The 26891-nt window shown below is 33.7% G+C and overlaps 1 protein-coding gene across 5 annotated transcripts in view; it reads right to left on the bottom strand.

The window, feature by feature from the left end:
- The window catches only part of CTNNA3 (catenin alpha 3), a 1887341-nt gene that overhangs the window by 504836 nt on the left and 1355614 nt on the right, over window positions 1–26891 (bottom strand). For all 5 annotated transcript variants that reach the window (XM_078345825.1, XM_035266221.3, XM_078345826.1 and 2 more), the window contains one exon: window positions 2362–2562. In XM_078345825.1, coding sequence (XP_078201951.1) covers window positions 2362–2562 — 201 coding nt within the window. The remainder of the gene's footprint in view (window positions 1–2361; window positions 2563–26891) is intronic.

The following is a 26891-nucleotide window of genomic DNA, read 5'->3' as shown; positions in this document are numbered from 1 at the left end:
TCAATTATTTAATTTGATAATTATTTATAAATAAGTCCAAGATGTGAAGCAGATGCAAACAAAGGCGAATATCTCCTGTTAGCAAATTGTGGAGGACAGAATAGTTGGAAGTATCTTTCATAGACAATACCTCCATGGGAAAGAACATTTTCACGTTTTTCAGTTTTGGTTAAGATCAAACTGATCTAATTAGCTTTCTCATCTAATTTATTGCTCAGAATTCCCTTTAGTGAGGCCTGCTTTCATAAATTTCAAGGAAAGGTATTTGGAGAATAGTTTGGAATTAGTCAAAAACAAAAATGGAAAGATTTTCAAAGATACACCAAAAATTATCTGAGTAATTAACAAAATTGGAATGTCATAAACTATAATAGTCATAAACTATTAATAAGGTGCTGTTTATATACAATAACCCAGACTCATATTATACTCATTATATTTGGGAGATATAGGACATAATTTATCTAGAGAATTTTAATTAAAATTATATACAACTAATTAGAGGAAAAAAGCTTTTTTTCTCTTCTGAATGTGATAATGTAGCCATATTGATTAGCTACCTGGAAAGGTCATTATAAATCAAAGAGGTATTAACAAACTTGTAATTAAGTGTGTAAATAACTTTCAGTATTTTCTGATTTTGAAATGATTGCAAACAGTGGCATACTCTTGCCTATAGAGCATAAAACTGTAAATCTGGTACCTCCACCAGACATTCTGATCAAAAAGAGCGTGTTCATAAGTCTAACATGATTATAAAACTGAGACAGAGGCAAAATATTAGTCCAGCTAGATTTTACCTAATCAATTCCTGATCGGAAATTATTTGTCCAAAAAAAAAAAAAAAAAAAACACTGTTACATTTTTTTACTTAACATTCTATTTTATCAGAAAGTATAAAAAAAAAAATCAGGGACCCAGATAACTCTGTACTTGATTTTGACCAACAAGAAAGGAGTGCTTAAATTTAGTTTAGGGAAGAGATACTGAATGACCATAGCACAATCATCTTTTTAAACAAGTAAATATATTACCACAACTTACTGAAAAATTAACTTCCATGTGTACTACGTGCCCTTTTGACACTGGTGACTTTGGGGAGTGGCTATAGAAACATAAACTTAATATTTAGAGTTTTATCTTTCCTGACCACATTGCTAGCAACTCATTATTTTAGAAATATTTCAAACAGATAATAAGAAAACTGCATACCAAGATTCATCAATGATTTTGTTTATCAGCTTACTAGAAAAACAGCAAAACGGACCATCAGTTCCCTGCAAACTTTGCTAAGCTTGCCTCGCAGCATACTGCTTCAGACCTAGTCTCTAGTGAGTATTACTCAACTGTTGGTTTGTTTCTCTTAATTCATTTCAAGGACTGGCTTCAAAAATAAAAGAAAAATTTAAAAAATGACTCATTCTTGTTTCATCTACTCCTTTTGCTAAACAATGTGCATATCAAATTTCATATTCCATATGCTTAACATGAAAAATGATTCTCTAGGATCGATAACTTAAGTACGGAATTTCAGATATTTTAGGACTCACAGAGGCACCATCATCATCCTAGTGTTAGGAGGTGATAGTAAAAATATTTAACCTAAAGATTTCACGAATTCACAAGGGTTTTCACAGGAAAGAGTTCTGCTATCATGACTTATACAAATAGTTGAGTGTCCTCATTGTTTATGAATACATATGAATTCAGACACTTCTGTAAGTTTCTTGGAGAAATGTTAACAATAGTTCTGAAAGCGTCATTTTACTGAAAGAGTCAAAAACTAGGCATTTACTGGCTGATTTTAGAAAATATTACTTGAATGCTGCAACCAAAACAAAATACTGGTTCCATATTTCCCATGCAATCAAAGAAGATTATGTACAAGAACAAATCGCTGTTTTGCAAACAGACTGCAGATGAAAGTAAGAACATTTCTCTGGCAACACAGGATAGACTTCCTATGTTTAAGAAATGTAAACAAAAACCTGGGGATATTAATGATACAGTGAACAGAGGGTTTGGAGACTATCACATACTTAAAACCATGCCAGCCCAATTGTATCTCCTAGCAGATAAGGCATTAACATACATTCTAAGTGGTTTCTGGCTAAGGCCTGTGAGTAATTTATACAATGCGTACATTTGTAGAAGACCTCTTTTCAACAATGAATATATTTACTTCTCAGAGATAAATTTCAAATTGTATAACCACAGTGTGCCAGCACCGATCAGATAGTATAGCAATGTATGTCAAAAGAAGCAACACAAATGGAAATCTTTCCCATATGTATGAATATTTGGTAGCTATGTAGATTCAAATATGAGAAAGAGTGTAGCTGTTATTGGCAATGGACTTACCAGTACTTGTAAGGAAGTTAACGTTTCTCATTACACCTTCAGTGTAAGCCCCTGGCTCGTAACTGTCCATTTCACCCGTGACGATGTGAGCAACTCTTGCTGCCCGGCCTCTGATAGCACCGGCGGCACGGTCTAAATTATCAGCATCCTGGTCTCTTAAGGCTATGATACACTTGTTGACATCTTCCAGGATATGGCTTTCTGTAAGTAAATCAATCAAATTAGTTTGTGTGTGTGTGTGTTTTAAATCATACAAATATAGCATGTTATAATTATATTAATTTCTGACTTTAGATAAGTCATTGTAAATGAAAGACTGAGAATTATTTTAAAAAAATAGTCATATATTGCTTATATCCCTTTACCCTTAATACTAAAACCCATGAAATATAAAATGTTACATTTTTAACATAAATTTGTATTGACTGCACATTATTTCAGATTCTAGTTCCAGTGGATTAGATGTTAGAATGAAATAGAGGTAGAAATTAAAGAGTTTCTTGATTAAAATAAAAATATGTTATGATGAAATGCTATATTGTGAATGAAAGCAATATTATAAACTTATATATACATAAGGCTTTTGAAAGATTGATTTAAACAAGTTAATTCCAGAGAAAGTTGCCTGTTCTGAAGAGTGTCTCCTGACCTCCTCTCCATTCTTCTTTAGATGAGTGGGGCATGAAGCCAGCAGGAAGTTATTGTAGCACAATAATATTTTCTTTCTCTATAAAATGATTAATACTCCCAGATAAAACTAATGAGTGAAGATGTGCAAATATGTGGAATATCAACAAACATGGGCAATGATATTTCTAAGAAATTAACAGAATACTAAAAGAATTAATGTTTTGGCTTCTGGCCTTATCACATGAATCCCCACTTAATATCTTTAACAGCTATTTCTTTAAAACATACACAGAAAACTTTTATAACAAAAAGATCTCAGGAATTCCAGAACATATCATTAACTCTTTTTCTCTCTCTGTTGGTCTCTCTCTCCTTCTGTCTGTATCTCTCTTTTTGTCATTCTCTCTCTCAATCTGCCTGTGTATATGTTTTGACTGTGTGTGTGAGCTACGGAGGACAATCACTCCTCAGTTTCCTTACAGAATCACATTTCCCTCTTATTGTACAGAAAATAAAATCAGACTGGGTGTAGTGGCTCACACCTGTAATCCTAGTACTTTGGGAGACCTAGGAAGGAGGATGACTTGGAGCCAGGAGTTTAAGACCAGCCTGGACAACACAGCAAGACCCTTTCTTTACAACAAAGTAAATTTAGCCAGGAGTGGCAGCATGTGCCTGTAGTCCTAGCTACTTGGGAAGCTGAGGTGGGAGGATTGACTGAGCCCAGGAGTTTGAGGTTCCAGTGAACTTTGAACATGCAACTACACTCCAGCCTGGGTAAGACAGTGAGGCTCTATCTATTTATCTATTAATATGTATATTTAAAATTTATTTATAAATGTAAATTTATTCATATATTTAAATTATATGTATATAATTTTTTAAAAAAGAAAATGAAGTCAAACTGCCATTAAATGTGGTCCCTATTGACTTTTTGAGACCTGACTCCTACCATTCTGCTGCAGGCCCCTATGTTTCAGTTATACACATTTTATGATTTCCAAAATCCTTCGTCATCTTCCAAGCCTCTGACCTGTGGGCATATTAGAACCTTGGCCTAGACAGTCTGTCCCCTTTGAGTTGCTTGCTCAACTCCTAACTATTCTTTCAAGCCACTAGGCAAATGTTCCTGCCTCAGGAAATCCATTCCCTCATTCCTCTCTCCCTACAACAAAATCAGCTTTGTTCCATGTTGTTTGGGATTCACATAAAATGGTGAATTAGAGATTCTTCCTGTGTTTTAATTACTTGCGTATAAAACCATCTCTCTAGCAGAATTTGAAATATATCTGAGGAAAAGAATTTTATCTTATTCCTTGAGGTATTCTATGTAGTATATCTGTTATAATACTTGGCACTTGTTAGGCTAACGAGAATGCTTGTTGAATAAATGAAGCTCTCTTATAAGACATTCCTAAATCGTGGGTTATGAACACAGGTGAACACATATCTGTGATCTGAAATTAGGTAAATTTTACCCATATTATGGGCATTCAAATCATTTACATGAAAAGTATTAAACACTGAATACCTTCATTATAAATTCACTAGAACTTTAACCTAACTGTAGCATTCACTTATGAATGTATCATTAAGGCTTATAGTAAATACAGTCATGGTCCAGTCTCAACAGAAAGCATATGTATATATGTATATTATCATATTTCCTTGGAACAGAAGTATGCATTTGAGTTTAGAAGGCATCATAATAATAATCAGTTAAGAAGTCCACAGATGTGCACTTTAATGACACATTAAGAAGCCACTGTTTTTCAAGTACATTGGCAAGATTTTTTTTAACAAATGAAAGATGTATATATTCAATGAATGTTTAATCTGTATTTACTAAGGTGCTTAATTTTATATTGCAGAGCTATTTTTCTTAGTCCTATAAAAGTGAAAGAATATTTACAGAAAAAACAATGTCCATTCTTGGAAGATGGATAATATTTCTCTTTAATTAAAGATGAAACTATAGCTTGTACAATTTTTTTCCTAGTGAATTTTGCAGAGGAGAAAATATACAAAGAATATTCACCAACAATGAATGAGTAGTTACCTCTTACTGAAGAAGTATAATTTATATGCTCATGAATTTATTATTTAAAGCAGCAAATGAAAATATAGCAAGAATTTTTCTAGTTCTTTTTTTGTTTGGCTTTACAGAAGGTTGTGTGATTATTGCTCACAATTAAATAATGCTGTCAGAAGCCATGGTGTTAAATCTTGTTGAAGAATTATAGAGGTAAGGCCAGATACAGAAACAAAAGTCTTATATAAATGTATACAATATGGAAAAAACAATAAGTGAAAGAAGCTATATCGAGACTCAACTCAAAGCAGCTATAGTGAGAATGTTGGAGAAGATGTGTAAATGATCTTTGAAATTATTAAGATTAAATATAGCACAAAAGTATTAGAAAAGGTTCACAAATCTTGTATTGTTGTGACGCTTTTCCATTACCCTGAATGCTTTACAGAATGCTAACAACAACTACTTGCATGAAGCTCTAAACATAGAATGCCAGAAAAAGAAAATCAAAATGTTAGGTACCTCCCACATATGCACAATAACTAAACAAACACAATTCTTAAAAATGATTATTTCTTTGCTATTTATATTTCTGGTGAATTTAAGTGGCTAAAAAACCTTCATGAAGGCTTGAGTTTTTAGGCCTGGCTACACAGCCTTTAAACCTCTAGGAAAGAAAAAAAATGCCAAATACCTTATATACAACTTCCTACTGTTGAATCCCTTTAGACTTTGCTGCTAATGGAATGGGTTTGCTATTTAAACACAGCAAAAGTCATTTGGCTCTCTTCTCAAAATATTTTTTTTCTAAAGTATATATACTTGAATTCAACAATTGCCTCATTTTTAAAATGAGGTTAAAAGAAAGAGAATATGTTATTATAGAACAAGCACATTTAGAATATTATGTTTTGAAGGATTGTCACATAGTGAAGATTTTTCTTAGTAACTTCAGAGTATCAGCTTAACATTTGCTCTGAGGTGAGGGGTGGAATGTCCTGGTGTTAGTGTAAATGCTGAAATACATGCATTTAAGAGGAAATAATTGCTGAATTATTAGCAGTTTCTATCAATCATTTTATAGCCACCTTGAAATGCAAAGGTAATTTCTATTATGTTGGAAAATTGTAATACACAGGATAATAAGGGAACCGATCTTTGACTAAAAGGTACTTTCTTTGGTGCAAGCTTCTCTGGCTGACTCCATGTTCAGTCACTGCAGCAAGTGTAGCCAGTAAAATTCTGAAATGCATTTTTAAAATTATAATGTTTTTCTAGCTGTTCAGTTTTATGTGTGTGTATCACCCAGGATGGGGTGCAGTGGCATAATCATAGCTCATTGCAACCTCAAACTCCTGGGCCCAACTGATCATCCCACCTCAGGTTCCCAAGTAGCTAGAACTACAGGAACTCTCCATCATGCATGGCTGTTTTAATTTTTTAGAGAGACAGGGTCTTGCTATGCTGCTCAGGCTGGTATCAAATTCCTTGCCTCAAGCGATCCTCCTACCTTAGGCTCCTAAAGTGTTGAGCTTACTGGAATGAACCCCTGTACCTGACTGGTCTTCAACAAGTAAAGCCAGAATTTAAAGGTCAAATCTATTGTCCTAGGGAAAGTAGAAAACAAACAAAATTCAGTGAGAACAAAAAGGTAAATCATTGGTTTTCGAGAGCCACAGTAGAATTTTCTAAGTCTATAGTATAGAGAATAGGCTGAAAGTAGAAGCACATTTTGTTTGCAAAAGCTAGACTTGGTTCAGAGGTAAAAGTTTCTCTTTTTTAATTCCTGAAGTAGAACTTTGCATATATCAATGGCAAAGCCTTAAGGGGAAGAGAGTTTATGCTATAATCCATCAAGTGAGGAATAATACACTATCAACAGTTTCCTCCCCTGATATCTAGTTACACAAGACAAAGATTCAGAGAAGGGAAGAAGAGAGAAAAAGATATGAACTAGTTTTTCTAAAGAAACTGAATTATAATCCAAAATAGATTGAATTTTCTAAATTGGCAAGATTAAGTTTAGCTACCCAGTGTATATAAGCTCAGAGAGTTAAGCTAAATTTAATTATGCAAAAAGAAGTTTCCATTTTTGCATACCTGGCTCCACAGCTCTAAATAAAAAACACATTGCACAGGCAACTACACAAATGTTCAGCAAACAAAAACAAGAATACAGTATTTTTTCTTTCCCATTTACCCAAAATACACGAAATTAAAAAACAAATAGAATGCATTAGTATGTGAGTTAATTGTTGTTTATCTATCTACTTGAAGGTGGTCAAAATTTGCTTGGCAAGAGTTTAATTATGATGATTAGTTTTCAAATTAAACAATATCCCACAGAAAGATAGAAGCAAAAACTAGTTTGAGAATACAGAGTATGCATATAGTTAAATGTAAAATGAAAGATTTCTTGTTCCTCTTTTACATCCTAAATCCTTTCTTCTGTCTGTCCTCTCCAAATTCTTACTATACTAAGAAAATGTAGATGGTATAAAAGATAAATAAAGCACAGTCCCTGTCTGCAAAGGGTTCACAGTCTAGTAACCAGAAAATAAAGCACTTTTTATTTTATTGTCTTTTATTCCGCCCAAGATACAATAGTCAAAATTGTACTCACTTTGTAATTTTACTAAAGTTTTGTTAAACTTTATCAGAAAATTTGCCCAGTTTCTTTCCACTGCAAAATGTTTATTCTTGAGCTTTTAGACAGCTCGAATTTACTTGACTTTTGACAACAATCAAAAGAAAGATGAAGTCTAATATGCTATTCCCAAGCCAATTATCAACAATACTTATATAAACTCTGCAGCACTTATTCACACAGAATTCTACAGAAACACACACACACACACACACACACACACACACACACACACACACGAAGAAAGTCATTGAAAGCTTCATAGTTCTTTGCATATGTCTTAAGTAGGCTCTTTCAACAACTTGTGAAGTTGTTAAGGAATTTATCAAAAGCTTGGAAACAGAAAAAACGAACTATTGCTTGTCCTTTCAATGTCCTGCAGAGCAGACATTGCAATCAGGCACACCTGGCAAATACCTAATTCTCCAGGAATGTGTATCTTTGTTCCACTTGCTATTAGTGTTGATTATTTGACAACTCTGTAAGAGTGATACTCTGTTTATTTTTTAACTCATGACCATGTAAATGATTCCTGTTACAAAAAATATATTCACAAAAATTTATAAAAATATATTTTTGAAATAAGTATCATGGGAATTCTTTTTATAGAGATGGGAATTATTTTTATAGAAAAGATAATCTTAAAGGCTACAGCTTCATTGTGCTGTAGGACATTAACAAGTTTTGTTTCTAAATGAGAAATTTTATTGAATCAGTCTTTATCTAAATATTTTAAACCAGGCTTATTACTTTAGTGGCTCTCAAAAATAAAATTTTTGGCACATGTTCATGTTCAATTTATAAAAGCCATGCTTTCAAATTTAGAAAATTATCCCACAGACTATATACCTTGACTTGGAAGCTACTGATTTTTCAATTAGAGTGCTATGTAGAATGAAAGATAAAAAGCAAAAGTTTTATGTTAAACCATAAACCTACATTTGAAATGCAAAACTAAAAAGCTTTTATAAGATAATGGAGAAGAAACTCTAGGTGATCTTGGGTTTGGTAAGAACTTTTAAAATATAACACCAAAAACATAATTAACAAAATTTAAAAAATGAATACATTGGACTTCATTAAAATTTAAAACTTCTGCAAAAGACACTTAAAAGAATAAAAAGATAAGCCCCAGACTGGAAGATAACATTTGCAAAACACCTGTATGATGCAGAACTGGTATCAACGATGTACAAATAATTTGTAAATTTTAATAATAAGAAAAACACTCAATTAAAAAATGAGCAGAAGATATGAGCAGACACCTTACCAAAGATGTACAGATGACAAGCACACACAAAGACAGTCAACACCATTTATCATCAAGGAATTTGAATTCAAAACAACAATATGTCCACATCTATTAGAATGACTAAAATTTAAAACACTGATAACACTAAATACTGGTGAAAACATAGAGCAATAAGAACTCTCATTCATTGCTGAAGAGAATGCAAAATGGCACTTGGGAAGACAGTTTGGAATGCCACTTTGGAAGAGATTTCGGCAGTTTCTAACCAAAGATGCATTTACTATATAATATAACAACCATACTACTTAGTATTCATCTAAATAAATTTAAAACTTACATCCACACAAAACCTGCACGTGTCTTTGTTGCAGTTTTATTTATAATTGCCAAAACTTAGACACAACCAACATGTTCTTTACTAGGTGAATGGATAAATAAACGGGAACATCCAGCCAATGGATGTACAAAAAGCAATGAAAAATGATATATCAAACCAAAAAAGATTTGCAGGAAATTTAAATGCACAATGTTAATGAAATAAGCCCATCTGAAAGGCTACATACTGTATGATTGCAATTATATGTCATTTTGGAAATGGCAACACTATGAGGACAATAAAATTCCTAGGGAAGGTAGAATGTATAGGTAGAGCACAGAGGATTTTCCAGGTAGTAAAACTATTCTGTATAATACTGCAGTGGTAAATACATGTCAATACACATTTGTCAAAATCCATAGAATTTACAACACAGGGTGAACCCTACTGTAAACTGTAGGGTATACTCAATGATAATGTATCAGTATTGGTTCATCAATAGTAACAATAAAGGATGTTCTTCAAACATTCTATATTCAGTGTCAAGTCCACTATAGACCTTAAATACGCACTGTTTAGCTTCTAAAATTGGAATAGAAATATTCAATGACATACATTATTTACAGATGTCTATAAATAATGAAGTAGGAATTGTAAACATACTTCAGTTTTCTGAGAATATAACTAAGAAAAAGTTTGGTGTCATTCTTTACCCAAGTTTCTAGCCATCACACAGTAACACCTGGTTGTCAACAGGTTTCCTGGAGTTTGTAACAAACACAGTTTGAGTATCTCTTGTTTTCCATGCATTGTGTTAGGCAACATATACATAATATTTTGTTTCTCATAATAATTCCAAGAGATAGATCTGTTACATTTCATTTTTATAGCTGAAGCAAGATGGAGGCTTTGAGCAGATAAGTATCTTCTCAAAATTCATAAAGTTATAGTAATTTGAGTCATAACTCAAAATCAAGGTTTGTCTAACCTGCTAAGTGTCTATAAAAATGCTAATATCTCATCTGACTTCAAGATAAGTTGATTCTATATCATTCAGCTATTCCAAATGTATAATGGGAAGGGAAAATTAATGGTTTTAAATATTTCCTAAATTTTATAGAAACAGTACAAAAGATTGTCTAGACTATTATAATCTATAGCTGAATGCACTATAATTTTTCACATTAATTTTCATTGGACATAAGATAATCATCTATGCATTTTAAAAGGAAATTTTTAATTCTGCAAAGCTCGCATTGACTATGCTCTGGTAATGTTAATATTCTGGTTCTGTAACAAGGAACCATCATAGCTAGAGGGAACCTCAAGTATTCTAGAAACATCACCAGGAAGGTGGCCATAGAAGAATAAATAAACAAACAAAGTTTACTGCCTTAGCTACTTAGCTATTCTGGTGCAGGAGTAAAGTCTAGGTTATTGCATTTTATGCTATTCTTATCCTGACAAAATAAACAAACAGAAAAAGTGAAACAAACCTTAGGCATTCTCACTCAGACCATACTCTTTTCCATCAACTCCTCTAATACTGAGCTTTTCCATGTTAATTGTCTCATTGCTTCCTCTCCCATAGACTAAGAACCTATTAACATCTAATAACAGAGCACTGGGTTAAAAAAAAAAAAAAAAAAAGGAAAGCTTTCAGGATATTACCAGATTGAACATCAGGATTGTCAGCAGGAACAGACAGTAGTGAGCAATTCTCCCATATTACGCAATAAAACCATTCAATTCCTGCACACTGGAGGCTAATGTTGGATGCTTCTATTGCTGGATTGTCTTATAAAAAACAGTAAGGATTCAATAGGGTATTATTCCTTCTTCATAGTTCAAAATATAGAACAACTTGGGTGTCCAATTATGAAATCTGTACTTTTGGGCACAGAGAAGAAAATCCCGGCACTGTTTACAATAATCTCCTGGAGGTATATGACACATATAGCAGAAAAGCAATCCTAAAAAATAAAGTACATAAAATGCAAATGTACAGATAAAATTAAGAATAAATGAGTTGCCGATGACCTGGTAAATTTTACTAAGTTTTTAAAAAGTTTTTCCCCTTGGAATAATAAGTATATAAACTGTTTAATTATCTTTACTACCTTCTAAAATATAGTAACTCTCCACATGGGAAAAAGAAGTCTAAAAATTAAAAAAGAACAAGACTATTAGTAGTAGATATACATCTTAGGCAAGTTCACTTCCCTATTCAATGAATTAATTTTAAAGTCTAGTACAGCATCCTTTTGATAATTTTTTTCTCTTATATTTTGCTCTCAGATGCACAAAAATTGTCAGAACAGATCCCTCACTATGAGACAAATTCTACTCAGCATCATTTGTAATTGGTTCAAGGAAACCATAATTAAAAACTTGAATTTACCACACATGACAAAAGAATCGATGAGGTTAAAAGCAAACACAAGGTATGATTTTTTCCAGCCCAAATCAGCATCATTCACAAAGTATTCTGTATCATCCTGATTGTTTTTGTAACATGTAAATTGCTATGAAACTACATGGAATTAGACACCAAATTATAAAGACTAATAAAAAACAAAATGTAAAAAGATAGGGCTTGAAATGTACCATGTTTCCAGGAACTCAATATAGTTCATCTTAGCTCATATTTCCAAAAAGTCTATACTTATTATTTACCTTTCCATGGAGTTTCTCCATGAGACTGTCACAAAGCTTTCTAGAAGATTCTCTAATAGTTCCTAATCATAGCCATCCTGTAACTTCTGAACAAGATCTCAATTTCACCAGCATTGGTAATTGTTCTCTTAAGAGTTCTCTAATACTCTCTGTAATTTTTATTTATTTATATTACTTCAGATTCGGGGTTCATGTGTAGGTCTGGGTAATGGTGAGGTTTGGGCTGCTAGCATACCCATCACCCAAAAATAGGTATTTTTTCAATTTTTGCCCCCCTCCCACCCTTCCCCCTTTCGTAGTCTGCATTGTGTGTTATTTCCATCTTCATGTCTACATGTACTCATTGTTTAGCTCCCACTTGTAAGTGAGAACTTGTGGTACTTAATTTTCTGTTTCTCAGGTACTTCACTTAGATTAATGGCCTCCAGCACCATTTAAATTGCTGGCAAAATACATGATTTCATTCTTTTTAATGATTGCATAGTATTCCATGTATATATACCACATTTCTCTAACTCATCAAATAATAGTAAAGAAATACATGTATTTGTATACTATTATTTGATATACTAATTTAACTCAGAGAACACATACAGGAGCCAAAATTTTACTGAACTGAATAAACTAGACTTATTGAGATATTAACAAAGGAATACTAAAAGGCCCGTTTGGTTATATTGAACTGGCTTTTTCCTAAGAAGTGGAATGTAATCAGGCAGCAATCATTAATGATGTAGTTTGCTAAACTTAATTTTAAAAAGTATTAAAATACCTTAGTACAGTTTTCATGGATTTAAATTTCAAGAGAGTGATTATATTTTCACTTCAATTATAAGTTGGGCATCCACAGGCAAGTGACACTTTAGGTTGCTGACATGTATTCAAACCTTGTAAAGGAACCCAGTTTATAGCAGATTCAGAAATGTTTATAAGTAATTTAACCATGGCTTCACAACAAATTGTTAGAACCGTTAGTAAGCATTTTAGAGAAATGAGTTCACTCTTCACTCTATGCAATGGATTGGTAGAGTTTGGTCAGGAAATAATAGTCCCCAAATTATCACCCTCAAGAAATTCCATTTCTAGTAAAGATGTTTTCCTACACATACATAAGTTTATAGATCCATATCAAAATAAAATTTAAACCATGGCTACTGATTGAAGTAAAACAATGATTTTATTTTAGAATGCAAACCACTGGTGAACACAAATAATAACTTTAATAGAATGTAATAAACCAATATAAGTTTTTTGCTTATAAAGTAATTGCATAAAAAGATGCTTATGACATAATTTTAAGTGAAAATCATAGGGCTATATATCTACTGAAAAGGACTTTCATTTAAAAATCATATGTTTATTTATTTTTCTACAATATACCATATAATTACATACCTTTAAAGAAAATGTATGGAAGGGAATTTCCAAACTCGTAATTGTAGTTTTCTACATATAGGGGCATTATGAGTAGTTTATACTTTTTAAAGCATTGATATATTTTCCATAAAATAATATCACATGCAGTAATACATATGCATTGCTATTTTAATGATTACTATTAAAATTATATTCTATCTTTGTTAGCAATAGTTATAAATAGAGAACTTTTATAGCTAAGACTTAGGAAACTAAGCAAACTAACATTTATTAACATTTATATGTTGCTGACATAAATATAACATTGATACCCAAAGACAAAGCTTCACATCCTTATTTCTTCCAGTATTCTTTTCCTCTCTCTTTGACCACCAAATGATAATAATTGCAACCCAATATTTTTATTCAATTAGTATTTATATATATTCACATAGTATTCATTCATTCAATATACCTTTCATTGAATTATGGTATATTCATTTTTAGTGAGTATTTGCAGAGTTCCTACTACAAGGTATTTTGTGAGATGTAGAGAAATTTCAAGATAAATAACTCATTGTCTTTGCTTTAAAATAACTCACAGTCTAATCATAGAAATCAGAACCTAAAGAAATGCCTCCAAGGAACATGATAAAGGCCATAATGTACATGGGTAAACGATGCTAGACCATTTCTTTTTCCAATGACATACTTACTCTTTCTATGTGTGTACATCATTGCATTATGTACCGTGAATTGTCCCCATGGGATCAGATTGATCACAATGTGTATGTCTTGGTATTTATGAAAATAATTAAAAAAATTTATTGTGTATTTACAAGTTTCTGGATGACTGTGGGAGTAGGGGTGGGGCAATTTTCCTATCAAAATTGTAAGTATATGTTTAATAGGCACTGCTGACAAAAGCTATTAAGAGTTTGAAGACAAGTAATTGACTTACTGTAAGAGTCATTACTAGAGCATTATTTATATAAAGATATTTGATTATAAGGGTTTTATGTTACATAATCAACTTACAAATATTTTATCCCATGGTTTATTATTGTTTATATTTTCTTTGCCCATTTTAAGTATTTTTACTTGACTCTTTTCACAACTTGCAAAGTACAGTTTGTGGCCTTTAAGTACAAAATTTTAGTTTAGTTTAGATCAGATTAATGAAAAGACTGGCATGAAAATTAAAAGTCTCCCTTGTTGAAGATGGGAACAAAACTAATTCTCTTATTTCCTAATTCTGCACTCAAGAACACATTTTTGTCTCATACAGAAACTTGGAAAGTGAAAACTGGCATGAATAGCAGTCATATGCCCAGAAGTTACAATGATTGCATGGGACCAATGTAATGTATCTATGGTATTGTACTTAGAAGAAATTTCTGCCAGGACTCAAACATGATGAAAGACAACAGCACATGGAACATGCATCCGTATAATAAGGATCACAGTAGGAGAAACCAGTGGAGGTACTGTAATGAGGCCAGTGACAATAAAATCAGGAAGAAAGGTAACATGACAGCAAAAGCATGGTTAGAAATGGGAGGCAAATTATGGAAAAGATAGACAAAACATGAAACAGAACACATGTTTTTTCATAGTGCTAAGAGTAAATTAAAAGCAGAGAAATTATAATTTTCTCTTTTATTCAATTTAAGATCTTGATGAAGATATGAAATTTCTTTTAGAAATGCAAAGAGCACAGTTAGCTTATTCTCCTTTTAGTTCTAAACCTTCACTGTCAGACCTTCTAATCAAACCATCTTGTACAAATTCAGTGTTATTATCTCAGCAACCTTGCCTGGAAGGCCATTCCTTGCATTTAAGCATCTCTGCATGAAAAACAGATTCACAACATCTGGTCTGATTTCCTTTCCCTTTAGTTTCATTTTGTTGCCTTTTGATTTTATTTCCTTTTCCAATCATGTCTGTTGAACTGAAAATAGTCATTTTCACCGGTATCTATGTTCTTTACTTCACTTCCTATTTTTAGTGTTAGAGGTCTACCCTGTTGCTTAAAGTTAGCTGTAAAATAATAATTTGGAGGACCACAATTACCCTTGGTTTCTTCATACAATTTTGAATGTTGACATAAGTTTTAGTTTCTTACAGTATTATTCACACCAGACACCTGAGTTAAAATTGGCTGTGAATATTTTCTCAATGCTGCATATCCAAGGACTCTCATTTACTTTCCTTTGCTTCATCTGGTTGCTTCTTGTGTCTTCTGCTGTAGTAATTTTTCAACATTTTAAGAAAGAAATTGATCACATAGAATAGTATTATTTTAATAGAAGAAAACACAGGAGATATATAATATTATAGCCTGAAAGATAAACTTAATACTTGACTTTCACAGTCAAAAGTAAGTAAATGCATACATATGGCACCCTGCATTCAATCATAATTCATCCTGTGGTGCCTGCATCCAAAGTGAAGATGCTATTTATTATAAAATAACATTAAAGGACCTAAATATGAACTGGACTATTTTTCTCACACTTAATATGTCATCTGTTATCAAAGAATATCAAGCCAAAATGCAAACTTTCTTTGTTCCTTATCCTACTATACTACACATCTATGCTGTCATCCAAAAAGAATTGCTGCGTGAGCCCTACTATCATTATTCTTTCAATGAATACAGTTATATGTGATAAATTTAATCATGTTCCAGTGATACTGCCTCCTGTATAACTGACTTATACGACATATGTTCAGCTCTTCAAGTGTTAATTTTTTTTATAATTTGCTGTCAGGTGCCAAGAAAAAATGTATCCCCTGACATGGACAATGTCACTTCTCTGTTCAACAAACCTAAGTTTATGCTGCTTGTTTATAAGGTGTTTATGTCAAAATTATCTCTTTGTTAAAACAGCAAACTTTGAACATGAACTCCTAAATATAATAATAATTTGCAATGGCTTGAAAATTAAGATCCTAAAGACATGCATATTCAAATAGACGTATATGTGTACATATATATATGTTTTTATAGCCTATTATATTTAGTATTTATAAGAATAATCCTGGAGCTAAGAAGCTAATAAAAAATGAAAAAAAGAAAAGAATCAAAACATGTTTACAAAGAAAATATAAAAAAGAGACAAGAAGAGTACAAATAAATGAACCATAATGTTCAAGAGAATTACCATCACTATCCTACAGATTTGTCACTATGCTTTCTGGCAGCCAAAGGAAAAGAGAAACATAATCTGTTGGAACATGAGATAATTAGTAATTTTTACCATTTGTTTTTTAGATAACTTAAATCTCTTGCCAAGCTCTTTTGCCCCAATGGATAACTTTGAAGATCATATACTATAAATGGGTTATTGAGTAAGGGGCCTGATGGCAAATGAAATAAATATACCTACACTAAGCTCTCCAAGCCACCAATATTGTCATGAGTGAGAAAGACTGATATATATATATAGAGGTATGGATAGAAATATATAATACATATATTCATAAGTGGCAGCTCTATTTCTACCTCTCTCCCATGTCAATTCTGTAACATCATGTCATAGGTAATTTGGACACAAAATCTAGTAGTTTTATCCCTGTCTTCCCAGATACAATATAAACTTGTCTCATTAAGAAATGTCTGAGTTGACCCCTTTTACTTATTTCTTTCAATAGATAGCTATATCTATCCATTTTATTTTATTGCTGTTTTTCAACTTTTGATGCCTACTTTCTCTTCCAACAGCTTCATATAAAATCAAGGCACTCTTTGACTTCCCTATGAAATAATATGTGTTACTAGCATAACTGGGTATGCCATATACAAAGACAACACAGACAGAAATAAGCCTGGTAGCTACTGTCTGATAACTACTGGGAGTATTGAATTGGAAATCGGGGACTATGATCATTCTGAAAAGATCACAAGTATGTCAGAATATAGAGAAGCAATCAGATACAGAGAGTCATTAACATATAGATAAATTATGTATCCTGATGGTTAGAGTCCTCAATTGTTGTTTTGTCTCTGCTACTTACTAGTTCTATAAACTTAAAGTGTTAGTCATAACTTTCATTTCCTCATTAATAAAATGGAGTTAATAAGATTTACAGTCTCTCAGACTGTTGTAAGAATTAAATAAAAATATACATATAGGCCGGGTGCAGTGGCTTATTTCTGTAATCCCAGCACTCTGGAAGGCTGAGGCAGGTGAATTGTTTGAGGCCAGGAGTTTGAGACTAGCCTGGCCAACATGGCAAAACCTTGTCTCTACTAAAAATACAAAAATTGGCAATGCATGGTGGTGTGTGCCCGTAATCCCAGCTAATTCAGAGGCTGAGGCACAAGAGTCACTGAGATGGGTGTTTGCAGTAAGCCAAGATTGTGCCACTGCAGTTTAGCCTGAGTGACGGAGCTAGACTCTGTCTACACACACACACACACACACACACACACACACACACACACACACAGCATAATAGCTGACATCTAGTAGGCACACAAATATTGGTTGTATTTAGATTTTACTTTTACAAGTTGATTCCATCATTAAATTATTCCCTTTTATTTTTTCTAGTAGTAAATAGAATCCAATCCATTCACCAATCCAATTCACTTATCGGATTTTTTAATCAACCAATCCATTCACTTATCAGATTTTTTTTAATCATCATCATCCACTCATTTCTTGATCATAGTAGTGAGGTTAAACCACTCAAAGTGGAAAATACCCAATGTCCAAATTATAAGTTTATTCAGTTTGGAGGAACTAAACAGGTATTTAAAATATCATAAGACAAAATAATAACTGATTTCATCTCACATGAATGTGAAATACCTCAGATAAAATTTATTTGTTAAACATAATGGTTAATATTTCATGCTGTATTTTATGTTACTGACAAGTCAGGGAACATAAGAAAATAATCACTAACCCAACAGATATATAATATTAAAGAGACTGTACTGAATTGAATTATCTGTGTTTTTTATTATGAGAGCTATTGATTAGATGCATATGGTTTACTAATGCTCTGGCTGTTCAACCCTCTTTACCTGTATATTTCCCTGCTGAGTGGGAGCTATAGAAAAACATTTTGTCTTCTTCATTTATTAAATGTTCAGTACAAAAGAGCGTGTCGGGAACATAATAAGCGTTCAATAAAAGTTGTCGAAATGAACCAATATTATACATTGGCATTTTCTTACATTTTAATTTCATTAATCACTTTGCAAATTATATTCAGTTTATTCATATGTCAATATATTAACAGTTAACAGACACCTGAAATATTAATGAGGCAGGGCAGGGATATCACTTTTTAAGAGCCTATGGATTTCAATTCTGAGTTTCTTGGAGGGAAATTGTAGGAATGTAGTTAATCTTAAAAATAAATAAGGAATTTTTTAAACAAGAAGATAAATGTAGCTTAAAACAATAGCCAGGGAAGTTAGAGTTCCAGAGATGTTTGCTTTCCCCATAAAAACTAACGGTAACAACTTAATGTCACTGAATTGTCTTTCAGAAACTCCACAAGGAACCCCCTAACGAAGGATCCACTGGCATGAAGATCTCAGATAATAGGAAGTGAAGACTGAACTTTAATCATCATGTGTGTTCCTAGCTTTTTTCCTGAGGGCCTTGGAGAAAGTTACTCCCCTTACCCAGCTAACATATTTCTACTCACTCCAAATTTTTAAGCAAACTTCTCTGCCTTAACCAACTGCAAAGCAGGAAATTGCTGAATCTACCTATGATCTGTAAGCTGCTGCTTCAAGACATCCCACCCTTTTAGGCCTAAACCAACGTGTAACCTCCATGTATCATTTATGACTTTGACTGTAGCTTCTGCTCTCCTGACATTTACCCCTGCCTTTAAACATCCTTGCCTGCAAGCCACCAAGGAGATAAGGATTTGTGCATTTAACTGCCTGGTCCTCCTTGCTTGGCACTCTGTAATGAAAGCCTTTCCTTCTATCATTATCCTGGTGTAGATATCTGGTGTATTAGTCTATTATTACAGTTATAAAGACATACCTGATACCCAGTAATTGATAAAGAAAAGAGTTTTAATTGACTCACAGTTCCACATGGCTGGGGAGACTTCAAGAAACTTAAAATCATGGCAGAAGGCAAGGGAGAAGCAAACATTTCTTACAAGGAGGTAGAGCGGGGGCAACTGCCAAACACTTTTAAAGCATCATATCTCACGAGAATTGACTCACTATCATGAGAGCTGCATGGAAGAAACTGCCTCCTGATCCAATCACCTCCCACCATGGCCCTCCCTCAAGACATGGAGATTACAATTCAGGATGAGACTTAGGTGGGGGCACAGAGGCAAATCATATCACAGGGTTTTACTGCACAGAGTGAGCCTACCCCACTTTGGTCCTACAATGTTATTTGCAAGACAGCTACTGTATAATCTTCTTCATTAATACAGTTGAAACTGCCCTTGCAAAATCATGATGGTAAGAGAAATCTGACATACTTGACTCCATCTTGCTTCTGACCTCCAAACTGCCCTTGGTCATTCCTGGGCATCAGCCAAGCTAACTTTGAAAGGAATTTATAGTTTCACTTTGAAACAAAAATGATAATATATCTTCCCTAAAACTTACTCTCCCTTGTTTGGGGGCTGAAACTATCTTTATAAGACTATATGTCACAAGATAGATGTAGTTTCTAAAATCACTTTCTGCTCAGGACTCATGTGGCCAGAGATTACAAGATTTGTGACAGTCTCAATTGCTCCTATAGATAATATCACTACTGTAGAACCTCAGATATTTTTTCCCAGAAGTTTTGCAGACTGACCCCATCTGGACTCATGACTCTTGTATTTACTGGTCCTATGGCTGCACTCAGAGGCAGACTCAGCACATGACTGTTTTCCACACCTTTACGATTTTATCCCTAACCAATCAGTAGTACCCATACCCTAAACCCTTGACCACCAAATTGTCCATTAAAAATCCCTAACTTTCAAGCCTTCAGAGAGACTGATTTGACTGACAGCCCAGATTCTCCCACATGGGCCAGCTTCAGGTCAATTAAACTCTTTCTCTACTGCAATACTGCAGTCTCATTAGTTTGATTTTGTTTGTGCAGCAGACAGAAAGAATCTGTCACCTGATTGACCAAACTCCTAGCACATATTTATTGGGATTCTATTATGTGCTGGGCACTTGGCTAATTTCAAGGTAAAGGGTAACAATATTTTGTAATGTCCTGACTGTCTTGAGCTTAAAGTCTTTTAGGAGAAAGATACTAGATTAAAATAATAAGTATAAAAGTAACAACACTTTGCCTAATGTTATCTTAGAGAACAACTTATGAATACATTCACACAAGGTGGTTAAAGAAGACACTTTAGATCAAGCTTGTCCAAACTGCAGCCCTGTGGCTCAGGATGGCTTTGAGTGTGTTCCAACACAAATCTGTAAACTTTCTTAAACCATCAGCTTTGTCTTGTATGTGTTTTTTTGTTTTTTAGTACATTGGCTATTGTTAGTGTATTTTATGTGTGGCCCAACACAATTCTTCTTCCAATGTGGCCCAGGGAAGCCAAAAGATTGGACACCCCTGCTTTAGATCCACGAAAAATAGCTAGAGGTTCTTAGAACATTAGAAGGAGAGGGGAGATGTGGGAGAAGTAAGCATGATGCCCTAAGGCCAGGGCGAGTTTGGTGGAATTGTATAATCATCTCCTGCCTTTGCCCTAAGGCCAGGGCGAGTTTGGAGGAACTGTATAATCATCTCCTGCCTTTGCCCTAAGGCCAGGGCGAGTTTGGAGGAACTGTATAATCATCTCCTGCCTTTGCCCTAAGGTCAGGGCGAGTTTGGAGGAACTGTATAATCATCTCCTGCCTTTGCCCTAAGGCCAGGGCGAGTTTGGTGGAACTGTATAATCATCACCTGCCTTTGCCCTAAGGCCAGGGCGAGTTTGGTGGAACTGTATAATCATCACCTGCCTTTGCCCTAAGGCCAGGGCGAGTTTGGTGGAACTGTATAATCATCACCTGCCTTTGCCCTAAGGCCAGGGCGAGTTTGGAGGAATTGTATAATCATCACCTGCCTTTGCCCTAAGGCCAGGGCTAGTTTGGTGGAATTGTATAATCATCTCCTGCCTTTGCCCTAAGGCCAGGGTGAGTTTGGAGGAATTGTATAATCATCACCTGCCTTTGCCCTAAGGCCAGGGCGAGTTTGGTGGAATTGTATAATCATCTCCTGCCTTTGCTGTAAGGCCAGGGTGAGTTTTGAGGAATTATATAATCATCTCCTCCCTTTGCCCTAAGGCCAGGGCGAGTTTCGTGGAATTGTATTATCATCTCCTGCCATTGCCCCAAAGCCAGGGTGAGTTTGGTGGGGCTGTTTAAATATCTGCTGCCTTTTTCTAATTATGTACGAAGAAATATGGAACAGTTAAGCAACTATCTAAAGGACCCTTTTCAGGAGTATGCTCAATCAGAGTTTAACACTATAATAGACAACAAATAAGTCTCTTTTTAAAATGTTTAGGGTAAAATAACCATGATTGCACTCCTTGCTACACAGCTGTCTTAGATCTAATCAAAATTTGTGATAGACCACTTGACCCAAAAAACCTTACAGTTGTGGTGTTAGATTAGGTAAACTATATTAAATGAGTGTCCTGATGTCTAGAACATAACACATCCTCAATAAATTGTTTATTAACAATAAATTGTGTTAATATTCCAACTCATAATTTAAGAAAAATATATTGAATAGAGTGCTAAATGATTGTAATCAACTAACTTTAAATAGTGCATCTAATTTCAAGTGTTTCCTTTTCTTTAAAGATTGTCTCAGAATGAGGTACATTGGCCCTCATGATTGCCATTTGCATTCATTTATGTCCAATGTTCTTCTCTCATATATGAGTGATACAGGAATTCTATACATTTTTCCAACTTGAAACCACATAAATATCTCCTGAACTTTTCCTCTCGTGGCTTGCTTTGGGTAACACTATCAATTGAATGTCCTACTCTTTTGCTGCACTTCATATTTAAGTCATACAGCAACTTGACTCACAGCCTGGTGTTCCTGTCTCTGCTGCACTAGCTTGCAAGGTCTTGCTTTTTCTTGGTAACCTGCCTCTTAAAAAAGATTTCAGGCCAGGCTAGTGGCTCAGGCCTGTACTCCTAGCACTTTAGGAGGCAGAGGCAGGCAGATCATGAGGTCAAGAGATTGAGAACTTCCTGGCCAAAATGGTGCAACCCTGTCTCTACTGGAAATACAAAAATTAGCTGGGTGTGGTGGCGCACACCTGTAGTCCCAGCTACTAAGGAGATTGAGGCAGGAGAATCACTTGAACCTGGGAGGTGGAGGTTGCAGTGAGCCAAGACCATGCCACTGCACTCCAGCCTGGTGACAGGGCGAGATTCCATCTCAAAAACAAAACAAAACAAAAAAACCCAAAAAACCAAAAACCCTAAACCTCCTGGTTTTGTAATGATTTGCTCCATGTCTACTCTCTTGGACAGATTATCAGTCCAAACTAGATTTGTCACATCTTTTCCTTTCAGCCATACTGACCACCAGGGTGGTATTAGTCATATATTAAAAGTAGTATCCTTTCAGACTACCTTGTCTGCCTAAATATACATTCTTAACTCTTTAGTTTCTCTACACAGCAGAAAGAGAGAGGCAAAAATGGGTTTCTTTGAAAGTGCTACCAGCAATGTTATCTCTTCAAGAAGAATTTCAAAAAGGGTATTACTGAATGGTAGTTAATGAAAAAAGCAGCTAAGAACTAATGAAAATAATTTTGAGGAATATTCTTTATATATTCTCTTGACTTTCAAAGAAGACCCAGCTCCACTTTTGAGGACCATCATTTACAGTGGGCATGAGATACCTCTCATTGGTTTGATGAAGAAGTGATGACTGAGACTCTTTCAATTTTTCATGTTTGGTACTCTTCTTTATCACCATCACAAAGAATAAGAATGGAATGGAAAATACCATGGGGGGTTTTATGTTCATTGAAAAGTGTTTTCCTGTCCAATGTACTTGTTCTATAACTTTTCTTGTTGCCTGGGTTTTCAGTGTTCTGGGGAAACTTTCAAAATTTATGTGAATTTGTTTTCCGTGTCAATGCCTGAGCCTTAAACCTAAAACTATATTAAGAAAAGCCATTACAGTTATAAAAACAAGCTAATGTTTAGTATTTGTACATACAAGGCATTGTTTATATATTATTAACTCCATTAATCTTCCAAATGACATAAAGAGATAATTAGTATCATTACCTTCATTCTTATCACAGATACAGAGACAAACAGTAATCAAGCAACCTCTCCAAGTTCAAATACCAATATATTAAGTGGTATAGAGTTAGGATTAAATTTGGGCAATTCAACTCAAAAGCTTTTGCTCTAAACCACTTCTCAATGCTGCCACTCTTGTGTAATTATGTCATCATGATGACATAGATAGTATAATGATTAGATAATTTTTCCATGACTATTCAGTGAAATAACCATACTTATATCTTCCTCACAGCAAAAGCAGAGTGTTGATATATTCTGCTTTCTTAAGTTTTAAAAGGTCTCTGAATAAGATTTTCTTTCAAAAGATTTTATTTAACTAGAACTAATTAATTTATTGTCTTTTATTAAACAATATGCGCTTTTTCTTCAAAAGGCCCCTCTGATACTAATAAATGCCTACCCTCTGACTTTCCAAGTATCAAACACCAGCCAGCAGATTTATGTGATAGTGGAAAATACTCAATTACTTTCGGCAGAATGCTTTCTTAAAAATGCATGTATTCTAACCATATAGGGATTTTAAACAACTGTGCTTAAAAGAAAAAAAAAAGAAAGGAAGATTTTAGTCAATTCATCATTTTTATTATGTACTCTCAACTCGACCCAAAACACATCTAAAAACACTATATCTTAGTGACATTTACTACTACTTTGCCACTCCACTTTTAAAGCAGCCATGTAAATATCAAGTGGTGGGCCTGCTTCTGTACAATATCACATACTATATGAGAAATAGCTAGCACTGATAATAATAATTTTAAAACTCTAAACACTGCTGTTTGTTATATTACTCCAGATATTTGAATATTCCTTTTCTTTTTTTAGTTCTTTAATTAGCTGTGGCTTTGATATGAGTCATATATTTATTTGAAGCTAAAAGACCACTTTCACAATTTTTACATATTTTTAAGTTTTCTCTTATTATTTGCAGTTCTGTTCTAACACTTCCAAATTATAGTCCTTCCTGGTGTCAATGGGGAGTTTGTTCTGTGACTTGGATACCAAAATCCACAGATGGTGAAGTTCCTGGTGCAAAATGGCATAGTATTTGCAAATAATCTATGAACATCCTCACATATACTTAATGTCATCTCTAAATTACAATACCTAATAAAATGCTTACACATCACTTCATTTTCAAGGATTTGCATGGATTCAACATAGGACTCAATGTACAGACAAATTCAAGTCTTGCTTTTAGGAAATTTGTAAAACTTTCATTGTCAAATATTTGTGATCCTTAGTTGGTCGAATGCACAAATATGGAACCCACGGATTTGAAAGTCCAACTGTATAGTTTAAATCTACATTTTGTATACAATTATTATTTTCCAAATGGTAGTCTTTTTTTCTCTCCTTCAAATATAAAATTATAGTTCATTAAATCATTTATTTTCATGAAGTATATGTCATATTTTAGTCACAAAACCTCCACCGCATGACAAAGGGGCATCTAATTATTCTCATTGACACATAATGTCAGGTTAAAACTGTGGAGTAGACAAATATTCTCTTCACTATCCTTCTTTCTTTACCTCACCTTTTAACATTCCTTTTCCCAAACCCCAAATTTTAATTATCCTTAAACTATCCAGAGTATCCTGCCTAGGTCAGCCATAAAGGTCTTCTCAATATATAAATATTCCTCCAACTTTCCATTTATTCTTTCAATAATACCCTTACTCTTTAGTGAATATAGCCTTGGCAATCAACGTTTGGATTAGAGAAATTCCCACTGAAATGTCAATGACTGTAATTCAGGTGTCTAATGAGTACATTAAACATTTTAAAAGAACGGTGTGTAGAACCTAGCTGAAAATGAATATATAATTGATAGACTGGAATGGAGAGAGATTTTTCAACTGAAGAGTTCTTCATACTAATCTTTTTCTATATCAGCTGGCCACAACCACACATATCTCACTTCTTTGACAGTCTCCTGATGGCTTAAGTTGAACTAAAATATATGAAATAACCTCAAAGAGTATTGGCATATCTTTCTACAAATTGGGACAGTATGCCAAAATAAAATGATTAAATATCCAGAGTTATCCTATCAGCCAAATTATTTTTCTATCAAGTCCACTTCTACTGACACTTTCTGGGTACTCTCATGTGCTCAATTGTTATTCTGCCTCTAGAAATATGGCTAATAAGGATAGCTTCTATTCAAATAGTTAACCCACCTCCAGAAATACGGTTAATGAGGGTGGGTTCAAATGGGAAATTCCTGGGAAAGCCTGAGTAATTAGAAGTGATCAAAGGGAAATTTTTGGATTTGAGAATTTAGATTACTCTAACTTTGCTTTATGTTTTTGGTCTACTTAATATGCTTTCTGAATTTTCACTTTGCCTCATCTGATCCTCTTCAATCTAATTCTACATAGAATTTTCTAACTATTCCAAAAAAATATTTTGTTTTGTTTTTTAAAAAATAAGGATAGAGATGAACTTGGGATTCTTCTTGGTTCAGTAGTTACGGTGTGGAAACCAGGAGAGATAATATAATCCCAGTAAAATAAATATAGCTAAACATACTGGTGTAGTGTGATAAATGTGACATCTGTTATCAAGTTTGATATTGTGGAATTTTGATTTGAAAATGCTTTGAGAAATCTGGAACTCAACAGACATACTCTGATATCAGTGAAACTCTAACTATGCAATAGGTCACATTGTCTTCTAGCTGAAGTTACTAAAGAGACATTTGGTTTATATATTAAACAGCAAAAAAAAAAAGATAGGATGGATAATATTTTTATAGTTTTAATACTTACATCAACATCTAGAACTTAAAATCAACATTTAAAACCAAGAACCTGATTATATAGAATTAGAAAGGTACAAGCAGGGACCTTCACTTAATCCTTAGCTTCCCCTAATGAAGTCCTTTTAGAGTATTCTGATACTGCCAGTTCTGCTCTAGGAAACCTCCATACTCAGGAAGCACCAAGTGCCCTAGACCTTTCCCTCTTCTCTCTCTCTAGCAGTTATGTTTTCTACTCCTTCAGGGACCTGGCTTGCTCTAACATGATTCTGATTAAGTAATCTGTGCTAAAAATAAGCAATAAACACACAGACAAATACATCTATATTTTCAAAATGACTTTCTAACATGAATGCTCTAATTACAAAATGTTGCAGTAAATTTACTGAGAAAAGCTTTATAAGCAACTAAATATATTTAAGGATGGTTCTTAAATAATCAGATCAAAAAAGATAAAAAAAAAGATCAGCCTTGACCTTGGAAAAAAACCTTGGTAAAGAATAATTCTTTATGGAGTCAAGATTCCAGACCAACCTGCTCTTCATAGAATATTCTAATCTTCAGATAGA

Source organism: Callithrix jacchus, chromosome 12 (genome assembly GCF_049354715.1).
Source record: "Callithrix jacchus isolate 240 chromosome 12, calJac240_pri, whole genome shotgun sequence".
Lineage (NCBI taxonomy): Eukaryota > Metazoa > Chordata > Mammalia > Primates > Cebidae > Callithrix > Callithrix jacchus.
Note: the sequence above shows the minus strand (reverse complement) of the source record. Positions and strands in the feature narration are given on the sequence as shown.